Here is a 27,500-nt window from a genome sequence, read left to right as displayed (position 1 = left end):
GAAAGAAGGTTAAACAGATAGGGAGGAACGAAAGAGGAAGAAAGATTACAGAAAAAAATAAAAAAAGAGGAAAGGAAGGGAGAAGAGAGGGAAGAAAAGAAGGACAAATAGATAAGAAGGAAAGAAGATGAAGGAAGATTATAAGAAAAGGAGTGAAAAGATTATAGAAGATAAGGAGAAAGAAGAGGAAGAAAATAATATGAAGAAAAAGGAGGAAAACAGAAAAAGGAAGGGAGGGAAAGAGGAAGGGAGAGAAGGAGGGCAAAGAAAGATAGGATGAAAGAAAAGAAGATAGAGGAAGATTATGACAAAGGAGCAATTGACAGGAATCGGAATAAAAATGCAAAGTAAGCGAGAAATCGTGATTGAAATAGAAAATGACGGTGTGTATGTGTGTGTGTGTGTGTGTGTGTGTGTGTGTGTGGTTCCTTTAAAAAAATCATCTTTCCGAAAAAAAAAGAAATAAAAGAGACCGAGACCGAGAGCGAGAGCGAGAGAGAGAGAGAGAGAGAGAGAGAGAGAGAGAGAGAGAGAGAGAGAGAGAGAGAGAGAGAGAGAGAGAGAGAGATTGTATTACATATCCAAGATGCTGAAAGGAAGACAAGGCTGGGAGGAAAAGGAGAGGGAAAAATAGAAGACAAAATGAAGAAAAAAAGAAAGGAGAAAAGATAAGAAAAGGAAAAGGCCAAAAAAGAAATAGCTGAGGATGGAAAACGTGGTAGAAGAGAAGATAAGGAAAGAGAGAGGGAAGGAGGGGGAGAGAGAGAAAGGGAGAGGAAGATGCGGGGAGAAAGGATAGTAAGGGATACAGAAAGTGAAGGAAGAAGAGAAGGAAAAAGAAATGGATGGGAAAGTGTGGGAACAAAAGGGAAAGAAAAGGAAAGGATGAAAGAGAAAAGAAAAAAGAAGCAAGGACAGAGGAACGGAGAAGAGGAGAAGAGAAGAGGATGAGGAGATGAATATAAACTTCTAAGGATCTGAACCTCCCGTAGTCACCCTCACCACCACCACCACCACCACCACTATCACCACCACCATCATCACCACTACGATTACAACCACTATTACTCATGTCACTCACCACAACTACAATTATCACCACCACTAACATATAACTATCCCTTCTACCACCACCACCACCACCACCACTACCAAACCTAACCTAACCTAACCACCTACCTCCCTTATCATCTTTAAGGACCAAGGACACAGAGGCGCCTTTTCCCTGCTCCCGTGACCTCAAAAAATAAGCCCCCAGTGGGATATGGTTGTCCTAAGAGACTCTGCCTATACACGACTTTGCCTTATTTTTATTATTTTTTTATTTATTATGCGTCAAAGGGGAAGATTCGAGCCCACTTTACGTTCTCTCTTTCTTCTAAAAGGCGAAGTGTTGAATATTAATGATAAGAATGATGATGATACTGTGGATTGGGGGGGGGGTCCAGGTCAAGAGGGATGAAAGAAGAACTCTCTCTCTCTCTCTCTCTCTCTCTCACGTCACAAGTTTGCCATGTCAAGGGAGACGGACAAGTCAACATTCTCTTTCTTCTCTTCTCTTCTCCTCTCCTCTCCTCTCCTCTCTCTCTGTGAATGTGTGTGTGTGTGTGTGTGTGTGTGTGTGTGTGTGTGTGTGTGTGTGTGTGTGTGTGTGTTCTCTTCTCTTCTCTTCTCTTCTCTTCTCTCCTCTCTCTCTGTGAATGTGTGTGTGTGTGTGTGTGTGTGTGTGTGTGTGTGTAAAAGGAGACCACGAGAGGACTTTGGGCTTAAAATGTGTGCGTATGTTCTTTGTGTGCGTAAAACTTCGAAACACACACACACACACACACACACACACACACACACACACACACACACACACACACACACAAACACACACACAGGAGTAGGTAGATTAAGCTGTATTTGTTTAAAACTTTTGTCTTGTTTAATATTTCGTTTTAACGCAGTGTGCTAATATTCAGGGACGTGTTTTTAATTATCTCAGTCAACGAAGGTCTGTCCATCTCTTACATCCACGTGAAGGCATGTATTAATTTATGTATGTTTATATATGCGTGTATGAATGGATGTATATATTTGGCACACACATACACGCAGATACACGATAAATACGTCTTGCTCAGAAATGTATCCAAGAACGGTAATCTATACGCTCTGATATTAAGTAACACAAATAAACACACACACACACACACACACACACACACACACACACACACACACACACACACACAAGAACTCCTACACACATTTGCCTTCCCAATACAGACACACACACACACACACACACACACACACACACACACACACACACACACACAAGTATTTGGCAACATTGATCTCAAGACTCGGTTACTATGTCCTTGGTGAACTCCAAGACACATACACAAACACACAGGTACAGACACACAGAAGCACATGCAGGCATCAGACACACTTCCAAACTTTTTTCTCTTTCTCACACAAACACACACACAAAAAAAACAGGTAAACACATAAACCCGAGAAAAGAACGCACCTATAAACTGACCATTATCTCACACACACACACACACACACACACACACACACACACACACACACACAGGGAGGTAGCAAAACATACCTTCACATATACCTTTCTGAAACACACCCACAAAAAAAAAAACACAGGTATACACACACACACACAAACGGCACAATGCCCTACAAACACTTACCTTTATCACACCCACATACGGAAACACAAACACACACACACACACACAAACACACACACACACAGGTAAGGTCAACAAAACAGCCCTCAACACCTACCTTTCTCACACACATATCCAGCAATGGTAATTCCGAGGCCCTGATGGTCCTTCGTCACCTCCAGCTCGATCGTCTCCATCTCCGGCAGCCCTTCTTCGGCCAGCAGACTCAGCTCCTCCTCGGTGTACGTGCGAGTGGCCGACTCCTCCTCCAGGGGCTCCGGGTGGGAGTCCGTCAGCGGGCCGCCTCCTCCTCCTCCTCCTCCCACGGGCGGCGAGAGAGACGAGGCAGACGACCCGCCCTCTCCTTCCACCTGGCGAGAAAATGGAAGGATGGTGAGGTGAGGTTGTGTGAATGGGAGGAAGAGGAGATAGAGGAGTGTGAAGTGAGACAAAGATAGTGTGGAGAAAATGACGAACAGAAGGAGAAAAGAAGTGAAGGTGAGATAAGGGTGTGAAGAGGAGATCAAAACGAGGAAGAGGAATACGAGGTGAGAAAGTGACAGTGTGGAGAAAATGACGAAGAGAAGGAGAAAGGGACTGAAGGTGAGATGAGGGTGTGAAGAGGAGATGAAAATGAGGGAGAGCAGTACGGGGTGAAAAATGATAATGTGGAGAAAATGACGAACAGAAGGAAAAAGAGTGAAGGTGAAATAAGGGTGTGAAGAGAGGAGATGAAAGTGATGGGAAAAAATTGATGGAAAGGATGAGGAGAAGGGCGAATAGTGGAAGGAGAGACGAGGAGAAAACGATGGAAAGGAAAAGAATAGAAGAAAACAAGGGTAAGAAAACGTAGCAAAGAAGTGATTCAGATGACGGAAAAGGAAAGTGAAGAAAATAACAATGGGGTGAGATGAAGAGGATAGGACAAAAGGAGAAATGGGAAGGTAAAGAAGAAAAGAAGAGAAAAAAAGGGAAGACTTGGGAGATATTGAACATGAGAGAAAATGAGAAAGAGGGTGAAATGAAAAAAAAAGAAAATAAGAAAGCAAGGACGTAAAAGAAGACTAAAAAAAAAGGAAAAAAAAAGAGGATGAACGGTATTTTTCTATCATTTTTTTTTCTTTTTTCATCTTATTACAAAAAAAAATAGTGACACGGAGGGAAAAATAAGCCTGTAGTCTCTCTCTCTCTCTCTCTCTCTCTCTCTCCCCTTTAGTTCCTTTCTTCCTTCCCCTTCTTTTAAATTTTCTCTCCCTTCCCCTTCATTTTCTTTACACCTCCTCTCTTGCTTCCTATTCAGACTCCCTTTCTCTCCCTCTTTCCTCCCTCTTTGCTTCCCTTGACAGTTCATTTCTTCCCTCCAATTATTTCTCTCTCCTTTTCCCTCTCTCTCTCTCTTCCCTTTACGACTGTTCCCTCATCTCCATCCTTCATCTTCCACCGTTACTCCTTTTAAGCTCTCCCCTCTTCTTCCTCTTTCCTCCCCTTCTTCGTTTCCCTCTTCCTTTAATAACTACTCTTCCATACCTTTCCTTCATCTATCACCTTCCCTCGTTCTTCCACTTAAAACTCTCTCTCTCTCTCACTCTCACTCTCACTCTCTCTCTCTCTCTCTCTCTCTCTCTCCTTTCCTTCTTTCGTCTCTCAATTAATTTTTCTCATAACTTGTCCCTCTCCCTCTCCCTCTCTCTCTCTCTCTCTCTCTCCGTTATGACAGTCTTCACTCAACTCTTCATTTGCACAGACAGAAGACCACCTCGGGGCGTTGACATTTCCTTTACAGAGAAACGAAGGTGAAAGAGAGGAAGAACTGATGGGTGGAAGGAGCTAGTGACGGTGGTGGTGGTGGTAGTGGTGGTGGTGGTGGTGGTGGTGAACGGTGAAGAGGAACGAAGAAGAGATGATGATGAAGAAGAGAAATGGTCTAAGGGGTGGATAGGGAAGGGAATGAGGAAAGAAGAGGAGAGGAAAAGGAAGAAAAAATAAAGAGAGTTGATATGGATGAAGTGAAGCGAAAATGGGGAGAAAATGGAAGGATGGAGATAGAGATAGGATGGATAAATGGAGGGGAAAAGATGACGGGGATGAATGACAAGTAGAAGAAGAAGAAGAAGAAGAAGAAAAATCATGGGAACTTTTCGATACAGCCTCACTTGACCTGTTGGCTTAACACTCTCTCTCTCTCTCTCTCTCTCTCTCTCTCTCTCTCTCTCTCTCTCTCCGACACACACACACATACACACACGCCTTTATGAGCTGACAAGAAGAGGGAGGTAAAGAAATATGACGTGTGAAGAGGAGGAGGAGGAGGAGGAGGAGGAGGAGGAAAACAAGAGTAAGCAGAAAAGATGAAGAAAGAAGATAAAAAAAGCAATATCAGTAACAAGAGAGGGAAGAAGAGGAAGAGGAGGAAGAGGAGGAAAAGTTGAACAGAGACAAAGGGGGAAAGAAAGAGAAGGGTAACTCGGCAGGTGGAGAAGAAAGAGGAAGAGGAGGAGGAAGAGGAGGAGGAGGAGGAGGAGGAGATGAAGAAAATAAAGAGGAAGAAAAAAAAAACATCGCGAACAGCAGCAGTAACGAGAGAAGCAAGAAAGAAAGAAGGAAGAAGAAGAGAAGGAAAAGAGGAATACAAAGAAGGGAAAGGAAAACAAGAGGAACAGAAGGAAAGAGGAGGAATGAAGAGGAATAAAAGAAGAAAACAAAAACACAGACGAAACAAGACAAAAAACATAAAGAGGAGGAGGAGGAGGAGGAGGAGGAGGAGGAGGATAAAAGGAAACAAAGAGCAAAAGAAAGAGAAAGAGAAGGGGAACATTTACAGGAAGAAGAGGAGGAGGAAAAAGAGGAAGAGGAAAAGAGGTATTAGAGAATGAAAAGATGACAAGACCACGAAAAAGAACAAAAAAAAGAAGAGGAAGAAAGAAGAGAAAGAAAGAAAAAGAGGAGGAGGAGGAGGAGGAAGAAAAAGAGGAGGAGGAGGAGGAGCAAAGATGAAAAGGGAAGCCCAGGGGAAGGGAAGCCCCCCAAGGGACGAAGGGAAGGGCAAAGAGAGGGGGAAGATAAAGGGAACGAGGATCGACACCTGGAATGACGATGAGGTGAGTGTGTGTGTGTGTGTGTGTGTGTGTGTGTTGGAGAGGGAGGGAGAGAGAGATGATGAGACAGGAACAAACGGAAAGACAGACTGTTAAAGAAAGAAAGAAAGAAAGAAAGAAAGAAAGAAAGGGAGAAAGAGAAGAAGAAAGCAAAGAGAAACAAAGACAATAAAACATGAAAAGGGAAAGAAAAATAATAAAAAAGAAAGCAAATGAGAGAGAGAGAGAGAGAGAGAGAGAGAGAGAGAGAGAGAGAGAGAGAGAGAGAGAGAGAGAGAGAGAGAGAGAGAGAGAGAGAGAGAGAGAGAGAGAGAGAAAAAAAAGAAATTAAGAGAAAAAAAGAAAGAGAAGGAGAGGAGAGAAAGAGAGAAACCGAGAAAGAGAAACCAAGAGAGAGAGAGAGAGAGAGAGAGAGAGAGAGAGAGAACGAGAGTCACCCATCGAGAGGCAGAGAGAGAGAGAGAGAGAGCAGAAGCGAGATATTGAGTCAGGGAGGGGGAGAGAGAGGCGAGGGAGCAGGAGGCGAATAAATAGAGCGGTATGTATTAGTCAAGGGACAACCCACCTGGTCAAGGGAGGGGAGAAGAGGCGGAGGGAAGGCAAGGAAAGAGCGCCGAGGTCACTGACGAAGGGGGGAGAGAGGAGAGAAGGGAGGAGGGGGAAGGGAGGAGAAGGGGGAAAGGGGAGAGATAAAGGAATGGAGAGAAAGGGGAGAAGGGATGGGGAAAAGGAGGGAAGGAAGAAGATAAGGAGGGAGGGAGGGAAGAAGATAAGGAGGGAGGGAGGGAAGAGGATAATGAGGGAGGGAGGGAAGGAGAGAGGTAGAGAGAAAAGAAAGGAGTTAGGGAGGGAAAGAGGGATGAAGGAATGTGAAAAAAGGGGAACGGGGGGGAAAGGGAAGAAGGGAGGGAAGGTAAGGAGAGGTAGGGAGAAAGGGAAGGAGTTAGGGAGGGAAGGAGGGGGGGAGGAAAGAAAATAAGGGAGGGACAAAGGAAAGAAGAAAGGATGCGAAAGAGGGATGAAGGAAGGGAAAAAAGGGGAGAGGGAGGAAGGGAAGAAGGGAAAGGAGAAAGGAAGGGAGGAAGGGAAAGGGAGATGAAGAGGGGAAAGTGTAAAGGGAAAAAGGAATATAAGAATGGGAATAGATGTAAGGGTGAGATAGATAGATAGATAGATAGATAGATGAAACGAGAAAGGGAGAGAGGGAAAGAGAGGGAGGGAGAGAGTTAAGGGTGAGGTTCTTAAACGACGAGACCTGTTCGCATTGAGACACACACACACACACACACACACACACACACACACACACACACACACACACACACACAAAGATTACTCGTGATTACAAACCCAATTTTTCTGACGAAGACACAGAGAGAAGACGCAGAAGGAAGAGGAAGAGGAAGAGGAGGAGGAGGAGGAGAGTAGGAGGAGGAGGAGGAAACAGGAGGAAAAGAAAGAAAAAAAACTATGATAGAAGCAAAACGAGAGAGAGAGAGAGAGAGAGAGAGAGAGAGAGAGAGAGAGAGAGAGAGAGAGAGAGAGAGAGAGAGAGAGAGAGAGAGAGAGAGAGAGAAAAAAAAAGAAGCGCTCTCTGTAATAGTCGGAAGTTGAATATGCGGAGATCAAAGGAGAGAAATGAGAGGAGAGGAGGAGAGAAAAAAAAGAAAGAGAAGGGGAAGGAAAAAATAATCACTGCCTATTACGTTTTAATCACGAGGAGGAGGAGGAGGAGGAGGAGGAGGAGAAGGAGGAGGAGGAGGAGGAGGAGGAGGAGGAGGAGGAGGAGGAGGAAGAAGAAGAAAAAAGACAAAAAAAAAACGATGTAACTGTCCCAGAGATGAAAAGGAGAAAGGAGGAAAAAAAAGATAAAAAAGAATAACAGAAAAAAAAGAGAAGCAAGGAAAAAAGAATGGAGAAAGGATAATGTCGAAAGGGAAGGAGGAAGGAGGGAAGGAGGGAGGGAAGGAAAGGAGGAGGTAAGGGAGGCAATATGAGACGACAGAGAGGAAGGAATAAAAAGGAGGAAGCTGAATGAGAGGAGGAGGAGGAAGAGGAAGAGAAGGAGGAAGAGGAAGAAGAGGAAGACAAAGAATAAAAAGATAACGAAGGAGATTGAGGATAAGAGAGAGAGAGAGAGAGAGAGAGAGAGAGAGAGAGAGAGAGAGAGAGAGAGAGAATAGGTAAGGAGGAGCATAATGAATAAGGAACTGTTACCTGAGATGAAGATGAATAATTCGATGAGAGATGAAGGGAGAGAGAGGGAGAAGGGAGAGAAAGGGAGAAGGGAGAGAGGGAGAAGAGGAGAGAGGGTCACGAATAGGAGTATAAGGATGAGGAAACTATGTAGGTAGGAGGGAAAGGGAGGAGTATAGGAGAAGGAGGAGGAGGAGAAAGAGGAAGTAGAGGAGGAGGGAAGGGAGAGGTGAGTGCATAAGGGAGTAGAGAGAAGAGAAACTATGAGGGAGAAGTTATGAGGAGGAGGAGGAGGAGGAGAAGGAGGAAAAGGAGAGAAGAGGAGGGGAAGAGAAAGTTATGATGAGGAGTGTGGGAAGAATGAGAATATATGAAGGAGGAGGAGGAGGAGGAGGAGGAGGAGGAGTGTTAATAAGGAGAAAGAGGGGAGCCATAAGTGACATCGAAGAGAGAATGAAAATTTAAGACTGTGTTAATGGACTAGAGAGAGAGAGAGAGAGAGAGAGAGAGAGAGAGAGAGAGAGAGAGAGAGAGAGAGAGAGAGAGAGAGAGAGAGAGAGAGAGAGAGAGAGAGAGAGAGAGAGAGAGAGAAGGGGGAAACGTTTCATAAGAACACACAGGAGGAGGAGGAGGAAGAGGAAGGGGAGGTGGAGGGAGGTATGTAAGGAGCCTTTTGTGACCAGGTAAACACCGGTAGCAGTCCTTCTCTTCCCTCGTCTCCACTCACCTGCCTCACCACCACCACCATCACCACCATTACTACCACCACAACGACCACCACAACGACCACTACCACCATTAGAGAGAGAAATAGAGGGGATGAGGAGGAACAGAATAAGATAACTATCCACGCCTCTTCTGGTAATGGTCTAAGTCTGGTTAGGTAAGGACAAGTTTTAATGGTTTGGTTATGCATGGTTAGGATAGCAAAGGATAGGTTTAGTTTGGTAAGGACAGTCATGGTTAGGTTAGGTTAGGTTAGGCTTGGTCAGGTTAAGTTAGGTTAGGTTAGCTGACGCCTTTGCTACGGTAGGGAAGGTCTGGCTGGGTTAGGTTAGGTTAGGTTAGGTTAGGTTAGGCTTGGTTAGGTTAGTTGACGTCTTTGCTACGTTATGTAAGGTCTGGCTGGGTTAGGTTAGGTTAGCTTAGGTAAGATTAGGCTTGGTTAGGTTAGGTTAGGTTAGGATAAGTTAGGATAGTTGACGCCTTTGCTACGTTAGGTAAGGTTCGGTTGGGTTAGATTTGGTTAGGGTTGGTTAGGTTTAGTTACGGTTGGTTAGGCTGTTTTAAGGTTGGTTAGACAGAATCTGAAGGTATGTGCAAGGGGAGGAGGCAGAGAGTCCGACACACACACACACACACACACACACACACACACACACACACACACATGCATTATCGAGGGAATCTATGCTTAAGGCTCTTTGGGTCCTCTCGTCTCTTGAGGAGGAGGAGGAAGAGGAAGAGGAAGAAGAGGAGAAGGAAGTGGTGGAGGAAGAGTAGGAAGAGGAGGGAGTGAAGGTAGGTCGAGAGTAGGATAAGATGAAGGAAAGACGAAAGAGGAGGAGGAAGGGAAGGAGGATACGCCAGATAAGGTGAAGGATGAAGAGGATGAGGAGGATAATAAGAAAGACAAAGAGGAGGATATAGAGGAAGATAAGACGGTGGAGGAGGAAGAGGAGGAAGAGCGGAAAAAAAGGAGAAAAAGTACATAAAAGAAGAAAGGAGAAGACGAAAAAGATGAAAAAAATTAAGGGAAGCTAAGTAAGTGAAACCAGACTGGACAGATCCGTAGACTTTCACGCCTCAAAACAAAACTCACACTTACACACACACACACACACACAGACTCCCCCCCCACCACACACACACACAGTAACGTTCCTCCCTGTTCCATCACCTCCCTGAACATCTTCACAAACGTTCTGAAAATGTTATAAAATGTTCTGGCGGAAAAAAAAATGGAGAACATCCTCGTGGCAAAAAAAAAAAAAAAAAAAAAAAAAAAAAACATGGGGAAGGAAAAGCACACACACACACACACACACACACACACACACACACACACACACACACACACACATACCTGAGCCTGCTGGTAGTGAAGGTGAGCCTCGGTGGTGACGGTGGTGGCGGTAGTGGCGGCCTCTCGCGGCAGCTTCTCCTGCAACACAAGTCATCTCTCAGTCTCCCCGCGCCACGCCACCCACACACACACACGCACTCACATACTCTCACACACACACACGCAACAAAAGACACGCGGCCTCCCAAACACTAGAGTTATCCCTGAAAAACATGGAAGAGCGTGGCCGTTTTCTTTTTTTTTCTCTCTCTCGACCTGTTTCTTCCGCTTCTAAGAGTTGCCACTTACAAGTTTATTAAAAGGAAAAGAGGAATGAGGTTTTAAAGACACGTTATTATAATGATTAGTAGTTATTTTCCTTTACCCTGTTAATATAGACCTGAAAAAGAGGTGTTAAGTAAAGGGTTATTAAGGAAAATTATAAAAGAAAACAATCTTTTTTTTTTAACAAGGGTACAAGGAAAATCAGTTAAGTATTCAGTATTGATTTTCTTCTTTCTTTTATTTCTTTTTTAGTTTATTTTGGTTCTTGTTTTTCTTTCTTCTTTCCTTTCTGCTTTTTTATCTCCTTCCTCCTTCTCGCTCCTCCTCTTCTTCTTTCTTCAATCTTCCACTTCTTTTCCTTCAACTTCTACTTCACCTTCCCCAGCTCCTCCTCCTCCTCCTCCTCCTCCTCCTCCTCCTTTCCCATAACCTCCACTCATATATTTACAAATTGCAATCTTCAAACATCCCAACTTCTTTCCTTCCTTCTTCCTGCCGTCAGTCCCTCGGCGTCCCGGGAGTCCTCCGTCTGCGAATCGTTCAGCAGGAGATGGGGCGAGAGGGGAGATCCTAGGAAGGGGAGCGGCGGAAGGGGGGGGCAGATATCCTAGGAGTGTGTGTGTGTTTGTTTGTGATGTGTGTGTGTGTGTGTGTGTGTATGTGTGTGCGTGTGTGTGTGTAGGTGACGGTCTATTTACCTGGACTTTATTATACAAGAAAAGAAATAACGATAACACTAGTAGTAGAGGAATTTTAATCATGTGTGTGTGTGTGTGTGTGTGTGTGTGTGTGTGTGTTTCTTCTATACTAGTAGAATTCATAAAAAAAAACACTTATTTTCTCTCAATATCTCAACCTTTCAGAGTAATAACAAGACAAAGTAATAAAAACACCTAACTATTTTTCATCTTTCTGTACGCCTTCATCTTCCAAAAAAAACATGAAAAATAATAGCAAGAAAAATCATAATAAAAAAGGAAGAGATAACATTCCGCGCTTGATCCCTCCTCTTGGCGAAGGTCACGAGACGCAGGATATCAGAGGTAAATAAATAAATTTCAGGTGAATATTTGAATGCCAGGTTGATCCGGTAAGCTCGGGGATTGAGAGAAAAAAAAGGCAAACCAAAAAATGACGGAGGTGCAACAGAGCGATAGACGAAGAAATAAAGAAAAGAAGTAAACAAGTATATAGATAGGACGGTTGGAGAGAGAGACAGACAAGAACACAGAAACAAAGACGAAAGTGCAACAGAATGAGAGATGATGAAACAAAGAGAAGTAAACAAGTATATAGACAGAAATAATGGAGAGAGACAGAGACGAACAGAGAGAGAACCAAATACGAAAGTGACACAGAACGACAGACGAAGAAATGAAGAAAGAGGCAAAGAATTATATAGATGAGAAAACAGAGAGAAAACAGAGAAAAGGAGAGGAATGTAAAAGAGAAAGAGACGAAGATGCAAAGAAGATATTGACGAAACAAGGATAGGAATACAGAAAGAGACAAAGAGAATGACTGAAAGCGTACCAAAAAGACAGAGGATAAAACAAAGAATGGATAAAAAAAGACAGAGATACCAAAACAGACAGACAGAGAACACTCAAACAATAAAAAAAAACATTGAACACACTGACAAGACAATACCAGAAAGAAAGACAGACAGACAGACACGTAGGTTAATAAAGACAGACAAACAGGACACAAAGACGACAAAGAGACAGAAAATTATGGACACAGTTAATTTAAAGATACAGTTAGAGAGAGAGAGAGAGAGAGAGAGAGAGAGAGAGAGAGAGAGAGCAGCGCTGGGACTCTCATTAAGCGCCTCAATAGGATACACACACACACACACACACACACACACACACACACACAGAGGCATTATACTTGTTAACACACTAAAAGAAAAACACAAATTGGAAACATACAAAAAAAAAGTGTGTTTGTTCATTTATAAAGAGAATACAAATATGAATAATAAGTCAACAAATAAATAAATGTGTGTGTGTGTGTGTGTGTGTGTGTGTGTGTGTGTGTGTGTGTGTGTGTGTGTGTGTGTGTGTGTGTGTGTGTGTGGATTGAACGAAAAATATATATTTATTATGAAAACAAAAATGTGGCGATATATGAAACAACTTCTTTTTCCGTTGTCATTGATGTTGTTGTTGTTGTTATTGTTGCAACGAGCGTGTGTTTCAAAGCTGACAATGCAGAATATTCTCTCTCTCTCTCTCTCTCTCTCTCTCCTTCAGCTTCATTTTCTCTCTATCTCTCTCTACCTATCTCTTTAAATTAACTGTCTCCATAATTTTCTGTCTGTTTTTTTCTCTCTCTCTCTGTTTTTTGTTTCAAGGTAAAGTATTTCTATCTTGCTTTTCCTTTCTTTCTTTTTTTTTTCCTTCTTTCTTTTATTCATGTTTCAGAATAAGTTCATCCTCCATTCTCTCTTTTCTTCTTTCTTCTTTGAGTTTTTTTTTCTCTTCTTTGTCTCTTTGTACATCTTCCTTTTTTTTTCTTTCTCTCTTTGTCGTTCGTTTTATCACGTTTCAAAGGATAGCATAATTAAATATCTTTCTTTATTTCTTGGTTCTTTTCTGTCTTTTTTTTATCGTTCTCTTACAATTCAATGTTGGCATCGTGTATTTCTGTTTCTCTCTGTTTATTTATTTCCTTCCTTTCTGCCGTTCACCTGTTCGTATGTTAACAGTAAAGAATAAGGTATCTCTCTTACATTTTGTCTATCTTTCTTTTTCTTTTTTCATCGGTTTTAAAATAAGCAAAGCACGGTTTTCTCGATATGTTTTTGGTTTCTCTCTCTTTCCTAAATTTGAAAGTTAAAATTATTTCGCCTTTACACTATTTTTTTTTTTTTTGATATTTCGAAGTTAATTTTCATTCTTTCCATATTCCCTATTTTTTTTAACGCTGACACAACGTTAGTTTTATTTTTTCCATCATTCTATTTCTCTATTTTTCTTCGTTTGCATTTTCGTAACACGGGTTTGAACTTCAGAATTTTTGACTCACTAAAAAAAAAAATCACAAACTCTACCTTTTTTTTCTTCACCGTCTACGCGTTCAAAGTTAATTTTATTTCTTCCATATTTCTGTTTCTCCTTCTTTCTTCGTTTCCACTTTCGTAACACGGGTTTTAACTTCAGAATTTTTGACTCACTAAATAAAAAAATCCTCACCAACTCTACATATTTTTCTTCACTGTTTACGCGTAACATTTTCAACCTCACCATTCGTTCCACATCATTTCTCGCCCCGACACATTTCACTGCAATTTTCCCGTCGATCAATCACTGTTACAAGACGCGCGCTGGGCAATCATTTCCATCAATCTTGCGCAACAACAACAGACACACAATAAAATGGTGAACTGCTCTAATTACCCGGAGCTTTAATACACTTTTCATTTGAACCCTCGCAGCACAATCACGGAAATAAAGGAAATGGCAAACGAAAGGATAAAACCAAACTCGTATCATTTCATCACTTCACTTTGTATCAACGCGAATAAGAAAAACAAAATAACGCTCACTACAAAAGCGAAGAGAAACACGTACCATTTCATCGCTTCACTGTATATCAAAACAAAGAGAAACAGTAAACATTCACTAAACAAAAGATCACATCCGGTCACTTGCAACACACGGAATGCAACACATCCTCTCACATCCCGCCGGCCATTTCAGAAACACAGAATGAACACGCAATACCAACACAAACATCACTGAGGGGACGCAACCACAGTCTCATCAAAACTTTCCGCTCACTCGCAACACAGGTAACACATTCTTTCACGTCACGGCTGCTGCAGAAACACATGGATTCAATATGGAACACCAACACAAACATCACCGAGGGGACGCAAAGACAGTCACTGCAACACTTTTCGGTCACTCGCAACACAGGTAGCACTTCACACATCCCTTCACCTCACGGCCGCTTCAGCAACACCAGGTGACAGGAGAGGGAGGCACAAAACACTAGACATAATTGGTTTGGCACTTTATCCAGGGGGTTTAACACGACACAGGTATTCCACTTTTACAGGTATTTTCAAGGTGGTACTGAACACAACACAGGTATTCTACTTTTCCAGGTATTTTCCAGGTGGTACTGAACGCGACACAGGTATTCTACTTTTCCAGGTATTTTCCAGGTGCTACTGAACACGACACAGGTATTCTACTTTTCCAGGTATTTTCCAGGTGGTACTGAACGCGACACAGGTATTTCACTTTTCCAGGTAACATAAAAGGATTGTGATAATAACGTATATGGATTGAGATGATGCAGATATTACAGGTGGGTCACACTCAGGTAACAGGTACGATTAACGGCACTAAAGATTAACAGGTAAGATAATTTTCGGGTAACACGTAAATTTAAAGCACTGCATGTTGACAGGTAAAACATTTTCCATCCAGGTAAAAGGTAGGAATTAGGGTACTACGGCCAGGTAAGACACTTTTTCCAGGTAACAAACTCAGAGCACAGCAGAGTCACAGGTTCGACATTTTCCAGGTACAAGGTAAGGATGAAGACACTTAAAATCAACAGGTATAGACTTTCCAGGTACGGCACTGCAGGTTTAAGAGGTTAGGCACTTTTCACTATACATAGAACACGTAATACTCTGCAACACTTGAGGTGATCCACTTTCCCAGGTAGCACACACAGGTAAGACGTAAGAGGGGAGGCACTTTCCACGCTGAATGCATCACCGACACTGCACGGATAACATGTTGGCACCCTTCACGTAACAAGTAATAAGGTCGCTTTCACTGCACATGTTAACGGTTTATAAGGGAAAGGAAAGGAAAACAGAAGGAAAAAGGTGAGCTACAGGTAAGAGGTCTTTTCCTCAATCATTCTTCCACGTAATAAAACAATGACTGAACAAAGTAGTCCCTTCATCAGATTATTAGCAGGTGGATAACTCATCAGTGTGGCTTTTAAACAATTAATTAAGTATCAGGTACATCATTCTCCCACGCCATAACATAATAAATAAATACACTACTTCCACACATAAAAGGAGAACATAGGGGCAAATCAACACGAATGGCTTCCCAGCAGACTCCGTTTCTCCATACAGGGGGAGATGTGAGGAGGCCCTTTTCAGACCCCTATGAACAAACGTATTCCCACACAACAAGGCAATAGGTCACTCTACGCAAGACTACGTAAGACTTCCCAACAAGTAGACACATTCATTTCTTATATAAGGCAAGGTAAGGTAAGGTTATGTGAGGTAATGAAGGTAAGATGAGGTAAGGTAAGGTAGGGTAGAGTAAAGGAAGGGAAGGGAAGGTTAGGTAATGAAAGTAAAGTAAGGTAAAGTAAGGAAAGGTATGATTGAGAGGCAAGGTAAACAAACTCCCCACATAACAAGGCAACAGGTCAGTATATCAACATGTAAGGTAAGGTAAGGAAAGGTAAGGTAAGGTAAGGAAAGGTAAGGCAAGATAAGGTAAAGAAACTCCCTCCCACATAACAAAAGCGAGGTCAAAATATCAACATGTAAGTCTTTCCAACGGGGCTACAAACACGACTTTTCATATATACGTCAAAGTAAGGTAAGGTAAGGCAATGAAAGGTATAAAGGTAAGTCAAGGGTCAACAAACACCCCCCCCCCCCTCAGATAACAAGGCAAGAGGTCAATATATCATCATGTAAGACTTCCAACGGGGTCACAAACACGGCTTCCAGCACACACACGATGACACGAGGAAACAGCTACGAAACCATTGCCGCTCGCTAGGCGTTTCCCGGGTGACGCGCGCCATTGAATAACTAAAAGGAGGAGAAGGAAGAGGAGGAGGAGGAGGAGGAAGAGGAAGAGGAGGAGGAGGAAGAGGAAGAGGAGGAGGAGGAGGAGAAGAGAAGAGGGCAAAAGATGAGTTGCGCAAAGAAAATGATGTTATGGATAGGAAGCAAACGAGGAATTGGAGGAGGAGGAGGAGGAGGAGGAGATAAGGGAAGAAGACGAAGAAAAAGAAGAACAAGAACAAGACGAACGAAGAAAATAATAATAATAATAAAAAGAAGAAAGAAGAAAAAGAAGAGGAAGAACAAGAACAAAAATAACAAGAACGAAAAAGAAAAAAAAGGAGTGAAGATAGGGAAGAAGAAGGAAAAGGACACATAAAAGATAATGAGGCGAAAGATAACGAAGAAAAACAAAGAAGCAGAAGAGGTGGAAGACAAGGACAAAGACGAGGAGGAAGAGCAAGAGGAGGAAGACGAGGAAGAGGAAGAGGAAGAGGGGAACAGCAACACTTCACATTAGCATACCCTGACAAGCGCAACTCTTCACGCTGAATGCCTTTGCTGCTCAAGTGTTTAGGAGAAGTGTGAAAAGTGTGAGGATGAGGAAGGTTATATTTTCACCAGATTTTTCAGGACACTTTTTCTTTTTCCCTTTTTGTCCTCCAAGCTTCTAAGTCATTTCCTTTGATCTCATTCGCGGTATTACACGTATTTTTATTTCTTTATATTTTCATGCAGTTTATGATCTTTCCTGCTTTCCTGTTTTTTTTTCTTTCTCGGTTTGATGTATTTTTCTTTCCTTCCCTTTCTCCTTTTTTTCTGTATCTTACTGTATTTTTTTTTTCGGTTTCCGTGTGACATTTTATAACTTGTATCTAGATTTTCCTTTTTATTTTCGCTATATGTTTTTTTTCGTAACTTACTTTTCTTTCCTTTTTCTTCCCTTTTTTCTTACTTTCATTATTTTTTTTCATTTCCTTCCATTTCTTTTTAGTTCCTTCTTTTCCTGTATCGTTTCCTTCTTTAGTTCCTCCTCTATCTCCTCTCCTCTCATTTACTTTCTACTCTTTTTTTTATTCCATTCCTTTCCTTTCCTTTCCTCTCCTCTTCTCTCCTCTTCTCTCCTCTCCTTTCCTCTCCTCTCCTCTCCTCTCCTGTCCTCTCTTCTCTTTTATTTCCTTTCCTTTCCTCTCCTCTCCTCTCCTGTCCTCTCTTCTCTTTTATTTACTTTCCTTTCCTCTCCTCTCCTCTCTGCTTGTATTTCCTTTCCTTTCCTTTCCTCTTCTTTCCGCTCCTCTCCTTTCCTCCTCATCTTCATTCCCTTCCTCCACCTCTCCCTTTCCTTTTCCTCCTCCTCCTCTTTCATACCGTTTACTAATTCACTTCGGGCGTCCATCCTCCTCAGCGGGATGAAGGTGAGCAAACAGGTAATGACAATGAGGTCACATTTACATTACAAGGCCACGGAAACACGCAATCCCACACCTGACACCATTTATTCTCCCTCGTTAACCTTGTCCCTTTGATCAATTCACTTGCCTAGCCACATACATCAATTACATACACTTTTCTAACCACTGTCTGTTCTTTCGTTAACCCTTAATTACCCTTCTCCTTTCTCCTTCTCCATTATCTTCCTTTCCTTCCTCTACTAATTGTATCACCTGCCTAACGACTTATTTTAATTACTTGACCTTTTTAACCTTTATATGTGTCCTTTAAACATCCATTAGACCTCTTCACCTTCCTCTCTTAACTATTTCATCTACCTAATCCTTTAAATAAGTTAGTCTACCTTCCTTGACTCGACCTATTCGTCCAGACTACCTCCTCGTCTTCCTCTTATATTATTTTCCTATTATTCATTCTCCTCCTGCTCCTTCTCTTCTTCCTCTTCTCCTCCTGTTCCTCCTCCTCCTCTTCTTCCTCTTCCTCCTCCTCCTCCTCCTCCTCTTCATTCAAATAGTTGGCCTGTATTTAACCCCATATGTTAGTTGTTCTACCTTTCTAACCTGTATATATGTGTCTGGTAAATGTCCCTAACTTCATTTACTAGTCATTCAACCTCAATTATATCTGTTCATTTTAAGTCAAGTCCAACCCAACCACAGCGAGACCAAACCCAAGCAACCTAATCCAAGTCCAATTTAACTAGAACCCAACCCAACCTCAGCGAGACCAAACCCAAGCAACCTAATCCAAGTCCAATTTAACTAGAATCCAACCCAACCTCAGCGAGACCAAACCCAAGCAACCTAATCCAAGTCCAATTTAACTAGAACACAACCCAACCTCAGCGAGACCAAACCCAAGCAACCTAATCCAAGTCCAATTTAACTAGAACACAACCCAACCTCAGCGAGACCAAACCCAAGCAACCTAATCCAAGTCCAATTTAACTAGAACCCAACCCAACCTCAGCGAGACCAGACCCAAGCAACCTAATCCAAGTGCAATTTAACTAGAACCCAACCCAACCTCAGCGAGACCAAACCCAAGCAACCTAATCCAACTCCAATTTAACTAGAACCCAACCCAACCTCAGCGAGACCAAACCCAAGCAACTTAATCCAAGTCCAATTTAACTAGAACCCAACCCAACCTCAGCGAGACCAGACCCAAGCAACCTAATCCAAGTCCAATCTCCAAGTCAAGTCCAACCCAACCTCAGCAAGACCAACCCCAAGCAAACTAATCCAAGTCCAATCTCCAAGTCAAGTCGAACCTAACCTCAGCAAGACCAACCCCAAGCAAACTAATCCAAGTCCAATTTCTAAGTCAAGTCCAACCCAACCTCAGCAAGAGTCCAATCTACCCCGAAACCAAAACCAGTCATACTCACTCAGTCCTAATCAGCCTCCGTCACCCTCTCACCCTAGCCAGCGACAGTCCACGTTTACAAGTTGTTATTATAATTACTGGGTCAACCTGTCATCTTTAACTTTATCTTTGTTTGTTATGAGCACAGTGGCGAAAAAATAGTTGATATAATATTCAGATTTAGGTGTTTTCTGTCTGCCTACCTGTCTGTGTCTGTCTGTCTCGTGATCTTTTGTTTCTATGTTAATCTCTTAGTTTATCTATCTATTTATGTCTATGTTACTGTTTAGGTGCATCTCTCTCTCTCTCTCTCTCTCTCTCTCTCTCTCTCGCGTCACAACAGCCCTGAAACGCTCCTCTTCGTCCCACTCAGCTGTTTCACGCTCGCGGGAACGCATTCACAGCGGCAGATTTAGACTTTGATCCCCCTAACAAAAACAAATGCACGGCTTGGCGAGTGTTATGAATCTATTTTTTGGCTGCCTTTGTTTTGTTTATTGTTTTGGTTGGTGTTTTGTTTTTTTGTTTCGTCTATTGTTGCTGCATATTTTTTTTCATCCTCTTCGTTTATGATCTTTTTTTTTTGTTGTTGTTGTTCATTTGGTCTGTTTTATTTTTTTTCTGTTTTCTTTCTTTCATTCCCCATTCTCTTTTCTCTTTTTGCTTTCACTGTATTTTTAATTATTCAGTTTTTTTCTGTTTTCTTTCTTATTTCTTTACGCATTTCCGATTAGTAATTTGTCTCTTGTCTCGTTTTTCTTTTCTCTTTCTGACCATTTTCTTGACATTCTTTTCACATTTTTTCATTATCCTGTTTTTTCCTTCATTTTATTTTCTTAACTTTTCACTTTCTAACCTGGTCTAGCTTAGGATGTGAAACCACTACTACTACTACTACTACTACTACTACTACTACTACAACTACTACTACTACTACAACTACTGCTATTCTATTATTATTATTATCATCATCATCATCATCATCGTCATCGGCATTCAGGTATTCAATTAACAACAACTTTCCCCGCATATGGTTCGAATCCCGTCCCTTCCCTTCCATGAATACGCAAACGAAGTTATCCAAACACAATCAACTTAAGTTAAATACAGGCCAACTATCTGAATGAAGAGGAGGAGGAGGAAGAGGAGGAGGAGGAGGAGGAGGAGGAGGAGGAGGAGGAGGAGGAGGAATAATAGGAAAATAATATAAGAGGAAAAAGAATGAGGAAAAAATAGGAGAAAAAATGTCAGTAGAATAACAGGAAGAAGAGGAGGAGGAGGAGAAGGAAGAGAAAGAAGACAAGGAGCTGGAAGAGGAAGAAAAAGAATTGAAGGAGGAAAACGAAAATGATAAGAAACAATGGAAAAAGCAGAAGAAAAAAGAAGAGAAAGAAAGAAGAAAAAGGCGGAAGAAGATAAATAAGAAAAATAAAAATAAGAAGAGGAGGAGGAGGAGGAGGAGGAGGAGGAGGAGGAGGAGAAACAAAAGCAAACATACAAATCCCATTAAATATACAATATGTTATCCTCCTCGACGGCAAATACAAGGAAGAGGAGGAGGAGGAGGAGGAGGAGGAGGAGGAACAGGAGACGAAAAACAAACATATAAGTATTGCATTGAACATACCCATTAACTATTAGTGTAAAAGAGACATAAGGAGGAGGAGGAGGAAGAGGAGGAGGAGGAGGAGGAGGAAAGAGAGGAAAGATGCAAAGATTAACAGAAATATACGAATGAGATTAAGAGTTAGGCGAAAGAATGAAGTATGAGAGAAAGATATAAAAGAAAATAAAGGAAAAGCAGATGAAATATAAATAACAGAAATATAAGAGAAAGAAGAAGATTTACGTAATTAAAAATGCATACGAAGACAGAGAAGGAAAAGCGAAGGAGGAAGAGGAGGAGGAGAAAGAAGGTGAGGATTTATAAGCATCGATAAGGAACTAAAATCAAAACAAAACAAAGAAAACAAAGAAAAAAGAAAATGTTGACGAAATCTAAAGAACAAAGGAAGAAATAAAAAAAAAAGATAGAAGATAAGAAATAAAAACTAAGGAACATGAACTAAAACAAAAATTAAGAAAATAAATAATTAAGCATCAGAAAGACAAAAAAACGCACAGAAGTTAAATGTAAATAAGAAAAATTAAAGGGAAACGTGCTTAAAGTTTATTTCTAAGCATTTAAGACAAAGAAAAAAAAGAGGAGGAGGAAAAGGAAAAAGATAATTAAGTAAAGATAAATAAAGACTCCAAAAAAAAAAGCAAATTAAGAAAACATATGAAAGTTCACATAATCCCAAGACCTTCATTATCTAATACGCTCGTTGCTCTCACGTCAAAGTTGTTATCCTCAGCCCGGGGCCCCAGCATGCAAATTATCCTCAGTGCGGGGCCCCATAACAAACACGAGGTCTCCAAACACACGTCAAGTCCAGACCAATAGATTGTTCTCTCTCTCTCTCTCTCTCTCTCTCTCTCTCTCTCTCTCTCTCTCTCTCTCTCTCTCTCTCTCTCTCTCTCTCTCTCTCTCAGGTATTGTTCTCCTTCCTCCTTTTGTTCTTCTCTCATCATCATCATCATCATCATCATCATCATCATCTCCTCCTCCTCCTCCTCCTCCTCCACATAACTTATTTTTATCTTCATCGTCCTCTTCTCTCTCTCTCTCTCTCTCTCTCTCTCTCTCTCATAGTGTGACCTTTCCATGGCAACCAATTAAGACTCAATCTCCTCTTAGGGCCTCTCTCTCTCTCTCTCTCTCTCTCTCTCTCTCTCTCTCTCTCTCCTTCTCTTTCCCCATTCCCTTTCATCCATCCCCTTATCTCCAATCTCTTTCTCTCCATCTCTTTCTCTCCATCTCTTTCTCTCCATCCCTTTTCCTCCACTTTTCCTCCACTTTTCCTCCACTTTTCCTCCCTTTCTCTTCCATTTCTCTTCTCCTCAATCTCCTCTCCTTCCTGTTTTCCTCTCATCCCTTCTTCCTTCCTTCCCTGAAAATACTAAACATCTACCTTCTTTTTTTCCTTCTTATTCTCTGTTCTTACGTTTCTCTTATCCACGTTATTCATTTTCCCTTCTCTGTGACTTCTCATCTTCCTCTTTATCCTCCTTTCTTTCCTATTCCCTTCCCCTATTCTACCGTCCTTCCTACTCAAATTCCGTCTGTCTCTCTTCTTTCTTCCTTTCCACTTTCTCTTCTTTCTTATCTCTTATTTCCTCTTCTTCTTTGTATTTCCTTGTCACCTCTTCCTTCTCTTTCCTTGCCTCTCAATCTCTCCTTTCTGCTCTCTCTTTCTCTCTTCTTCCTTGTCCCTAATTCTCTCTTCTTGTCTCCTTTCTCTCTCCCTCTTCTTTCTCTTTTTCCTCTCCCTCTTTCTCTTTTTCCTCTCCTTCCTTGTTTCTCATTCCTCTTTTTTCTCCTCTTCGATTTTCTTTTCTTGTCTTTCATTCACTTCAATCCTCTATCAATCTGTTTTCTTATTGTTTTCTTCTCCTTCTCCATGTTCTTCTTTCATTCTTTTCTTGTTTTCAATTCCCTCTCCTTCCTTCTCTCCCTCTCCCTCTCCTTCCTTCTCTCCCTCTCCCTCTCCCTCCGTACGTCGCTCGGTGGACACTGGATACCATTACAAATTGGTTCTGACCTCACTACATCATCGGAAAGGGGGCGTGGATCTCTCTCTCTCTCTCTCTCTCTCTCTCTCTCTCTCTCTCTCTCTCTCTCTCTCTCTCTCTCTCTCTCTCTCTCTCTCTCTCTCTCTCTCTCTCTCTCTCTCTCTCTCTCTCTCTCTCTCTCTCTCTCTCTCTCACCTTACCTTCCAGTTTCTTTACCTTTTATCTCTCCATCTCTTTTATTTTCCTCCCTCCCTTTCATCTTCTTCCCCTTTCTCTCCTTTCCATTCCTTATTTTCTTCGCTTCCCCCCCTATCCATCTATCTATCTATCTATCTATCTATCTACCTACCTACCTAACATCCTTTCAGCATTCCTCCATTTCCTCCTGCGCTCCACTCATTCCTTTCCCTCCTCCTCCTCCTCCTCCTCCTCCTCCTCCTCCTCCTCCTCCTCCTCCTCCTCCTCCTCCTGCTCCCTCCATCCTTCGTAATGACTCTGTAAACACACCTCAATAACACAGGTAAGCTCAGCGATATTACCTGAGCTCTCTTATCAGGTGAAGGAGAGAGAGGGAGAGAGAGAACGCATTAGAGAGCGAGTCGACGAAAAGGGAAACTGTTAAAAAGGGAAGGAAGAAGAAGAAGGAGAAGTAGAGAAAAAGGAAGGAAGGAGGGAAGAACTATTAAAAAGGAAGGAGGAGGAAAAGGAGGAACTGTCAAAAAAAGAAAGGAGAGAAAGAGGAACAGTTTAAAAAAAGGAAGGAAAGAAGAGAAGAAATATAAAAAAAAAGGAAAGAGGAGGAGCAGCAGGAAAAAGGAAAAGGTAAAGGAGCGCGTGGCCTCAGTGTTCATCTCTGTCATTTTTTTGGAACAGAAGAAAGGGAGTATAGAAATAAAACGGAAGAGGAGTAGAAGAAAAGGAGGAGAAAGTAGGGAAAGATGGAGGAAAAGGATAGTTATAAAAAAAGGAAAAAAGGAGGATGAGGAGTAAGTGGAGGAGAAGAGTGGAAGAAGAAAGAGCGAAGAAGTGAAAGAAGGAAGATGATGGAATTGAAAAGAAGTCAAAATAATGATAAAATGACGTAAAAAAGGAAGGAAGGAGAATAAGAGAAGAGGTGAAAGGAAGAAAAGACAAGAGAAAAAAATAAGTGAGAAAATAAAAGGAAAATATAAGATTGACTTGAAAGGGAAGGAAAAAAAGGAATGAGTCATGAGAAGAATGAAAGTGAAAGGAAGAAGAGGAGAAAGAAAATAAATCAAAAAAAGAATTCGGGAAAATGTTGGGAAGGAAAAAAAATCAACATAAAAAAGAAAAGAACGTAGGAAAAAAATAAAAAAGAAAGAAAGGTGTGAAAAGAGGAGAAAGAAAGGAAGTGATCCCAAGAGAGGAAAAATGAAAGAGAAGGGCTTGAAGGAGGATGGGAAGGATAAAGGAGAAGAAAAATAGGTCAGGATAAAATAGAGAGATAGGAAACTGGGAAGAGAAAATTTAAAGGGACAGGAAAAGGTGATAAAAATGGAAGTAGGAAAGAAGGAAGAAGGGAGAGAGAAATAAACGAGAAGGAAAAAGGAGAGAAAAGAAGGAAAATAGCAATGAAGAAATGAAACAAAGTAGAAATAAGAGGAAGAAAAGAATGAGAGGAAAAGAAAGAAAAGAAGGAATATAGGAAAGAATAACTGAAGGCAGTAATAGAAGATGAATAAAGAAAGAAAGAAAGAAAGAAAGAGGGCAGGAAAAATAGAAAGAAAACGAGTAAAATAGAAAAAGATTAGAGGACGTAAATAATACTTCTCCTCCTCCTCCTCCTCCTCCTCCTCCTCCTCCTCCTCCTCCTCCTCCTCCTCCTCCTCCTCCTCATCATCATCATCATCATCATCATCAGGAAAGAAAAGAAGAAATATAAGAGAGAATAAATGAAATAATTATACCAGAAATAAAATAAAGGGAAAAAATTGAGTAATGACGAGGAAAAAAGGAATTAAAAATAACGAAGGAAAAAAAGAAAACGGATCACTAAAAAAAAACAGTAAAAGGGAAACTACAAAAAATAAATAAAAGACCTGAAAACGAGAATAATAATACCTCCTCCTCCTCCTCCTCCTCCTCCTCCTCCTCCTCTTCCTCCTCCTCCTCCTCCTCCCGTATTAATGACTGAGCCATCAACACTAAACCCTCGCCCTGACACATCATTACTTCTGCAACACCTCCGGCGAGAGAGAGAGAGAGAGAGAGAGAGAGATATATTGTTAGCCAAACGATATTTACTTTAATGTCAATAGGCCGGACATAAAAAAAAAGAGGAAGAAGGGGAGGAAGGAAGAGAGAGAGAGAGAGAGAGAGAGAGAGAGAGAGAATAAACAAGAAAGAAGCGAAAGAAGGAAAGGAAGAGAGAAATATAGAAAGAAATAGAGAAGGAAAACAAAGGAAGAAAGAAAAGGGAAAAAAATAAAGAAAAAGAAAAAACAAAAAAGAAGGAAAGAGGAAAAAGAAACGAGACAGACAAACACACAAACACAGACAGACAGACAGACAAACAGAGGAAGGAAGGAAGGAAGAAGAAAAAGACAGGAAGGGAACAGGAGAGGGAGGAAAGGGAAGGAAGGAGGAGAGGAAGTATAAGAGGAAGAAAGAAGGAGAGAATTATGGGAGGAAGGAGAGGAGAAGAAAACAAGGAAGAAAAGATAAAAAGAAAATATAAATTAACGGAAAAAATATTACATGTAGCGAAAAATAAGAAAAATATATAAATAAAAGAGAGAAAAAAAATCCAGGAGGCAGAAAAAGAGAAAAATGGAGGATGGAATTGAATGAAAAAATTACGAGGGAAGAGAAATGAGAGGAAAAGAGGAAAAAGGAAAAAAAGATGACAGGAAGAGGAAAGGAGGGAAAAGAGGAAAATCAATTGGTAAGAGAGGAAAGAAGGGAGGGAAAATGAGGGATAGAGAGAAAGAGAGAGAAGGAGAGGGGAGGAGAGAAAGGGAAAGATGTAGTAATTAGGTGTCCATCTCTCTCTCTCTCTCTCTCTCTCTCTCCATACACCTCCTAATCTTCTCCAAACACGTCTTCATTTCCTTTAACGACTCCTGAAACTCTCCCTCACTCCCTCTCTCTCACTCTCTCACTCACTCTCTCACAACTTTCTCTCATTTCGCGTCATTCAAATGCTTGCTAACTTTCACAAACATTCTCTCTCTCTCTCTCTCTCTCTCTCTCTCTCTCTCTCTCTCTCTCATTTTCATATCTAATTCCCTTCTTCTTTTTCTTCTCTTCTTCTCTCCCTTCCTCCCATTATTCTCTCTTTATCTTCTTCTCCGGTGTTTCCTCCTCAGTTATCTTTCTCTCCCTTCCTTCCTTCCTTCTTTGCTTATTATCTTATTCCCTCTTCTCTTCCTCCTTCACTTTATTCTTTTTTTCTTATGAGGATATTTGACCTGATTCCTCTTCCTCCTCCTCCTTCTCCTCTTTCCTTCTTTCATCTTATTTATTCTCCTCCTCCTCCTACTTCTCCTCTTTCCTCCTTTCATCTTATTCCTCCTCCTCCTCCTCCTCCTCTTTTCTCCCCTTCCTCTTCCTCTTTATCCTCTTTATAAACTTATACGACCAGCACGTATAACTCTCTCTCTCTCTCTCTCTCTCTCTCTCTCTCTCTCTCTCTCTCTCTCTCTCTCTCTCTCTCTCTCTCTCTCTCTCTCTCTCTCTCTCAGTGGCTCCTTTCATTCCTGACATACACACACACACACACACACACACACACACACACACACACACATCACATCACAGGTCTCTCTCTCTCTCTCTCTCTCTCTCTCTCTCTCCCTCTCTCTTAGGTAATTGGTGTCATGTCTCCGGAATGGGCCGAGTCCGAGAACCGGATCCGAACGCGTAAGAGGATCAGAACCGAACCGAACCGAACCGAACCGAACCGAACTGAACCGACCTGAAGCGAACCGATGCGTCTACGAATCTTCCCGAGCGTCAAATCAAGAGATAGCAGGGACAGCGTTAATCTGACTAACAGGCAAAGAGAAAGAAAAACAAAGAAAAAAAAGAAAAAAAAGGCTAACAGTTAAGAAAGAGAAATAAATAAAAAGAAAAACAGAGAGACAGAGAGAGAGAGAGAGAGAGAGAGGAGAGAGAGAGAGGAGGAAGAGAGAGAGAGAGAGAAAGAGAGAGAGAGAGAGAGAGAGAGAGAGAGAGTCAGGCATCGAGAGAGAGAGAGAGAGAGAGAGAGAGAGAGAGAGAGAGAGAGAGAGAGAGAGAGAGAGAGAGAGAGAGAAAGGAAAATATATTGACTTACACCAATAAAGAGCAGAAAACACACACACACACACACACACACACACACACACACACACACACACACACACACACACACACACAGCCTTTCACCCGTTTTCTTTTTATGGGATGATTTCTTATCTTTAGAGAACGAGGAGGAGGAAGAGAAGGAAGAGGAGGAGGAGGAGGAGGAGGAGGAAGAGGGTATCTGTTCCATTACACCTGTTCATATCTTTTGCTTCTCCTTTCTTTTTTTCCTTTTTCTCCTCTTCCATTCTCCTCCATTCTATCGCATTCCTTTCCTGTTTTATTCCTTTCCCTTTCCATTCCCTCCCTTTTTCTTTACCCTTTACATAACTCTTCCCCATTTTCATCCCTTTCCTTTTGTCGCCTTCCCTCAACTTTCCTTTCCTTTCCTTTCTCTTTCCTTTAATTTCCTTTCGTTTATTTCCCCTTCATTTCCTTTTCTCTCCTTCCTTTCCTGTCCCTCCTCTTCCCTCCCCTCTCCTTCTCTTCTCTTTCCCCTCTTTTACCCTTCACAGAACTCTCAAGTCTTTTGCTTCTTCACCCCTTCCATCTCCCCTTCTTCCCTTCCTTTATCTCTCCCTCCTACTTTTCCCCTTCACATAACTCTTCAACTCCCTTCCTTATCCACCGTTTCTCTCTCCTTCTCT

General features: G+C 41.7%; 1 protein-coding gene across 1 annotated transcript in view; it reads right to left on the bottom strand.

Annotated features, from left to right (window-relative positions):
- Nucleotides 1–27,500, bottom strand: part of LOC126980201 (multiple PDZ domain protein-like) — a 356,183-nt gene that overhangs the window by 238,747 nt on the left and 89,936 nt on the right. Inside the window, exons 5-6 of the mRNA XM_050829835.1 lie at nt 10,059–10,136; nt 2,800–3,052 (exon numbers count right to left, since the gene is read on the bottom strand). Coding sequence (XP_050685792.1) covers nt 2,800–3,052; nt 10,059–10,136 — 331 coding nt within the window. The remainder of the gene's footprint in view (nt 1–2,799; nt 3,053–10,058; nt 10,137–27,500) is intronic.

Source organism: Eriocheir sinensis, chromosome 43 (assembly GCF_024679095.1).
Source record: "Eriocheir sinensis breed Jianghai 21 chromosome 43, ASM2467909v1, whole genome shotgun sequence".
Taxonomy (NCBI): domain Eukaryota; kingdom Metazoa; phylum Arthropoda; class Malacostraca; order Decapoda; family Varunidae; genus Eriocheir; species Eriocheir sinensis.
The sequence above is the reverse complement of the archived record's forward strand: the minus strand, read 5'-3'. Positions and strand labels throughout refer to the sequence as shown.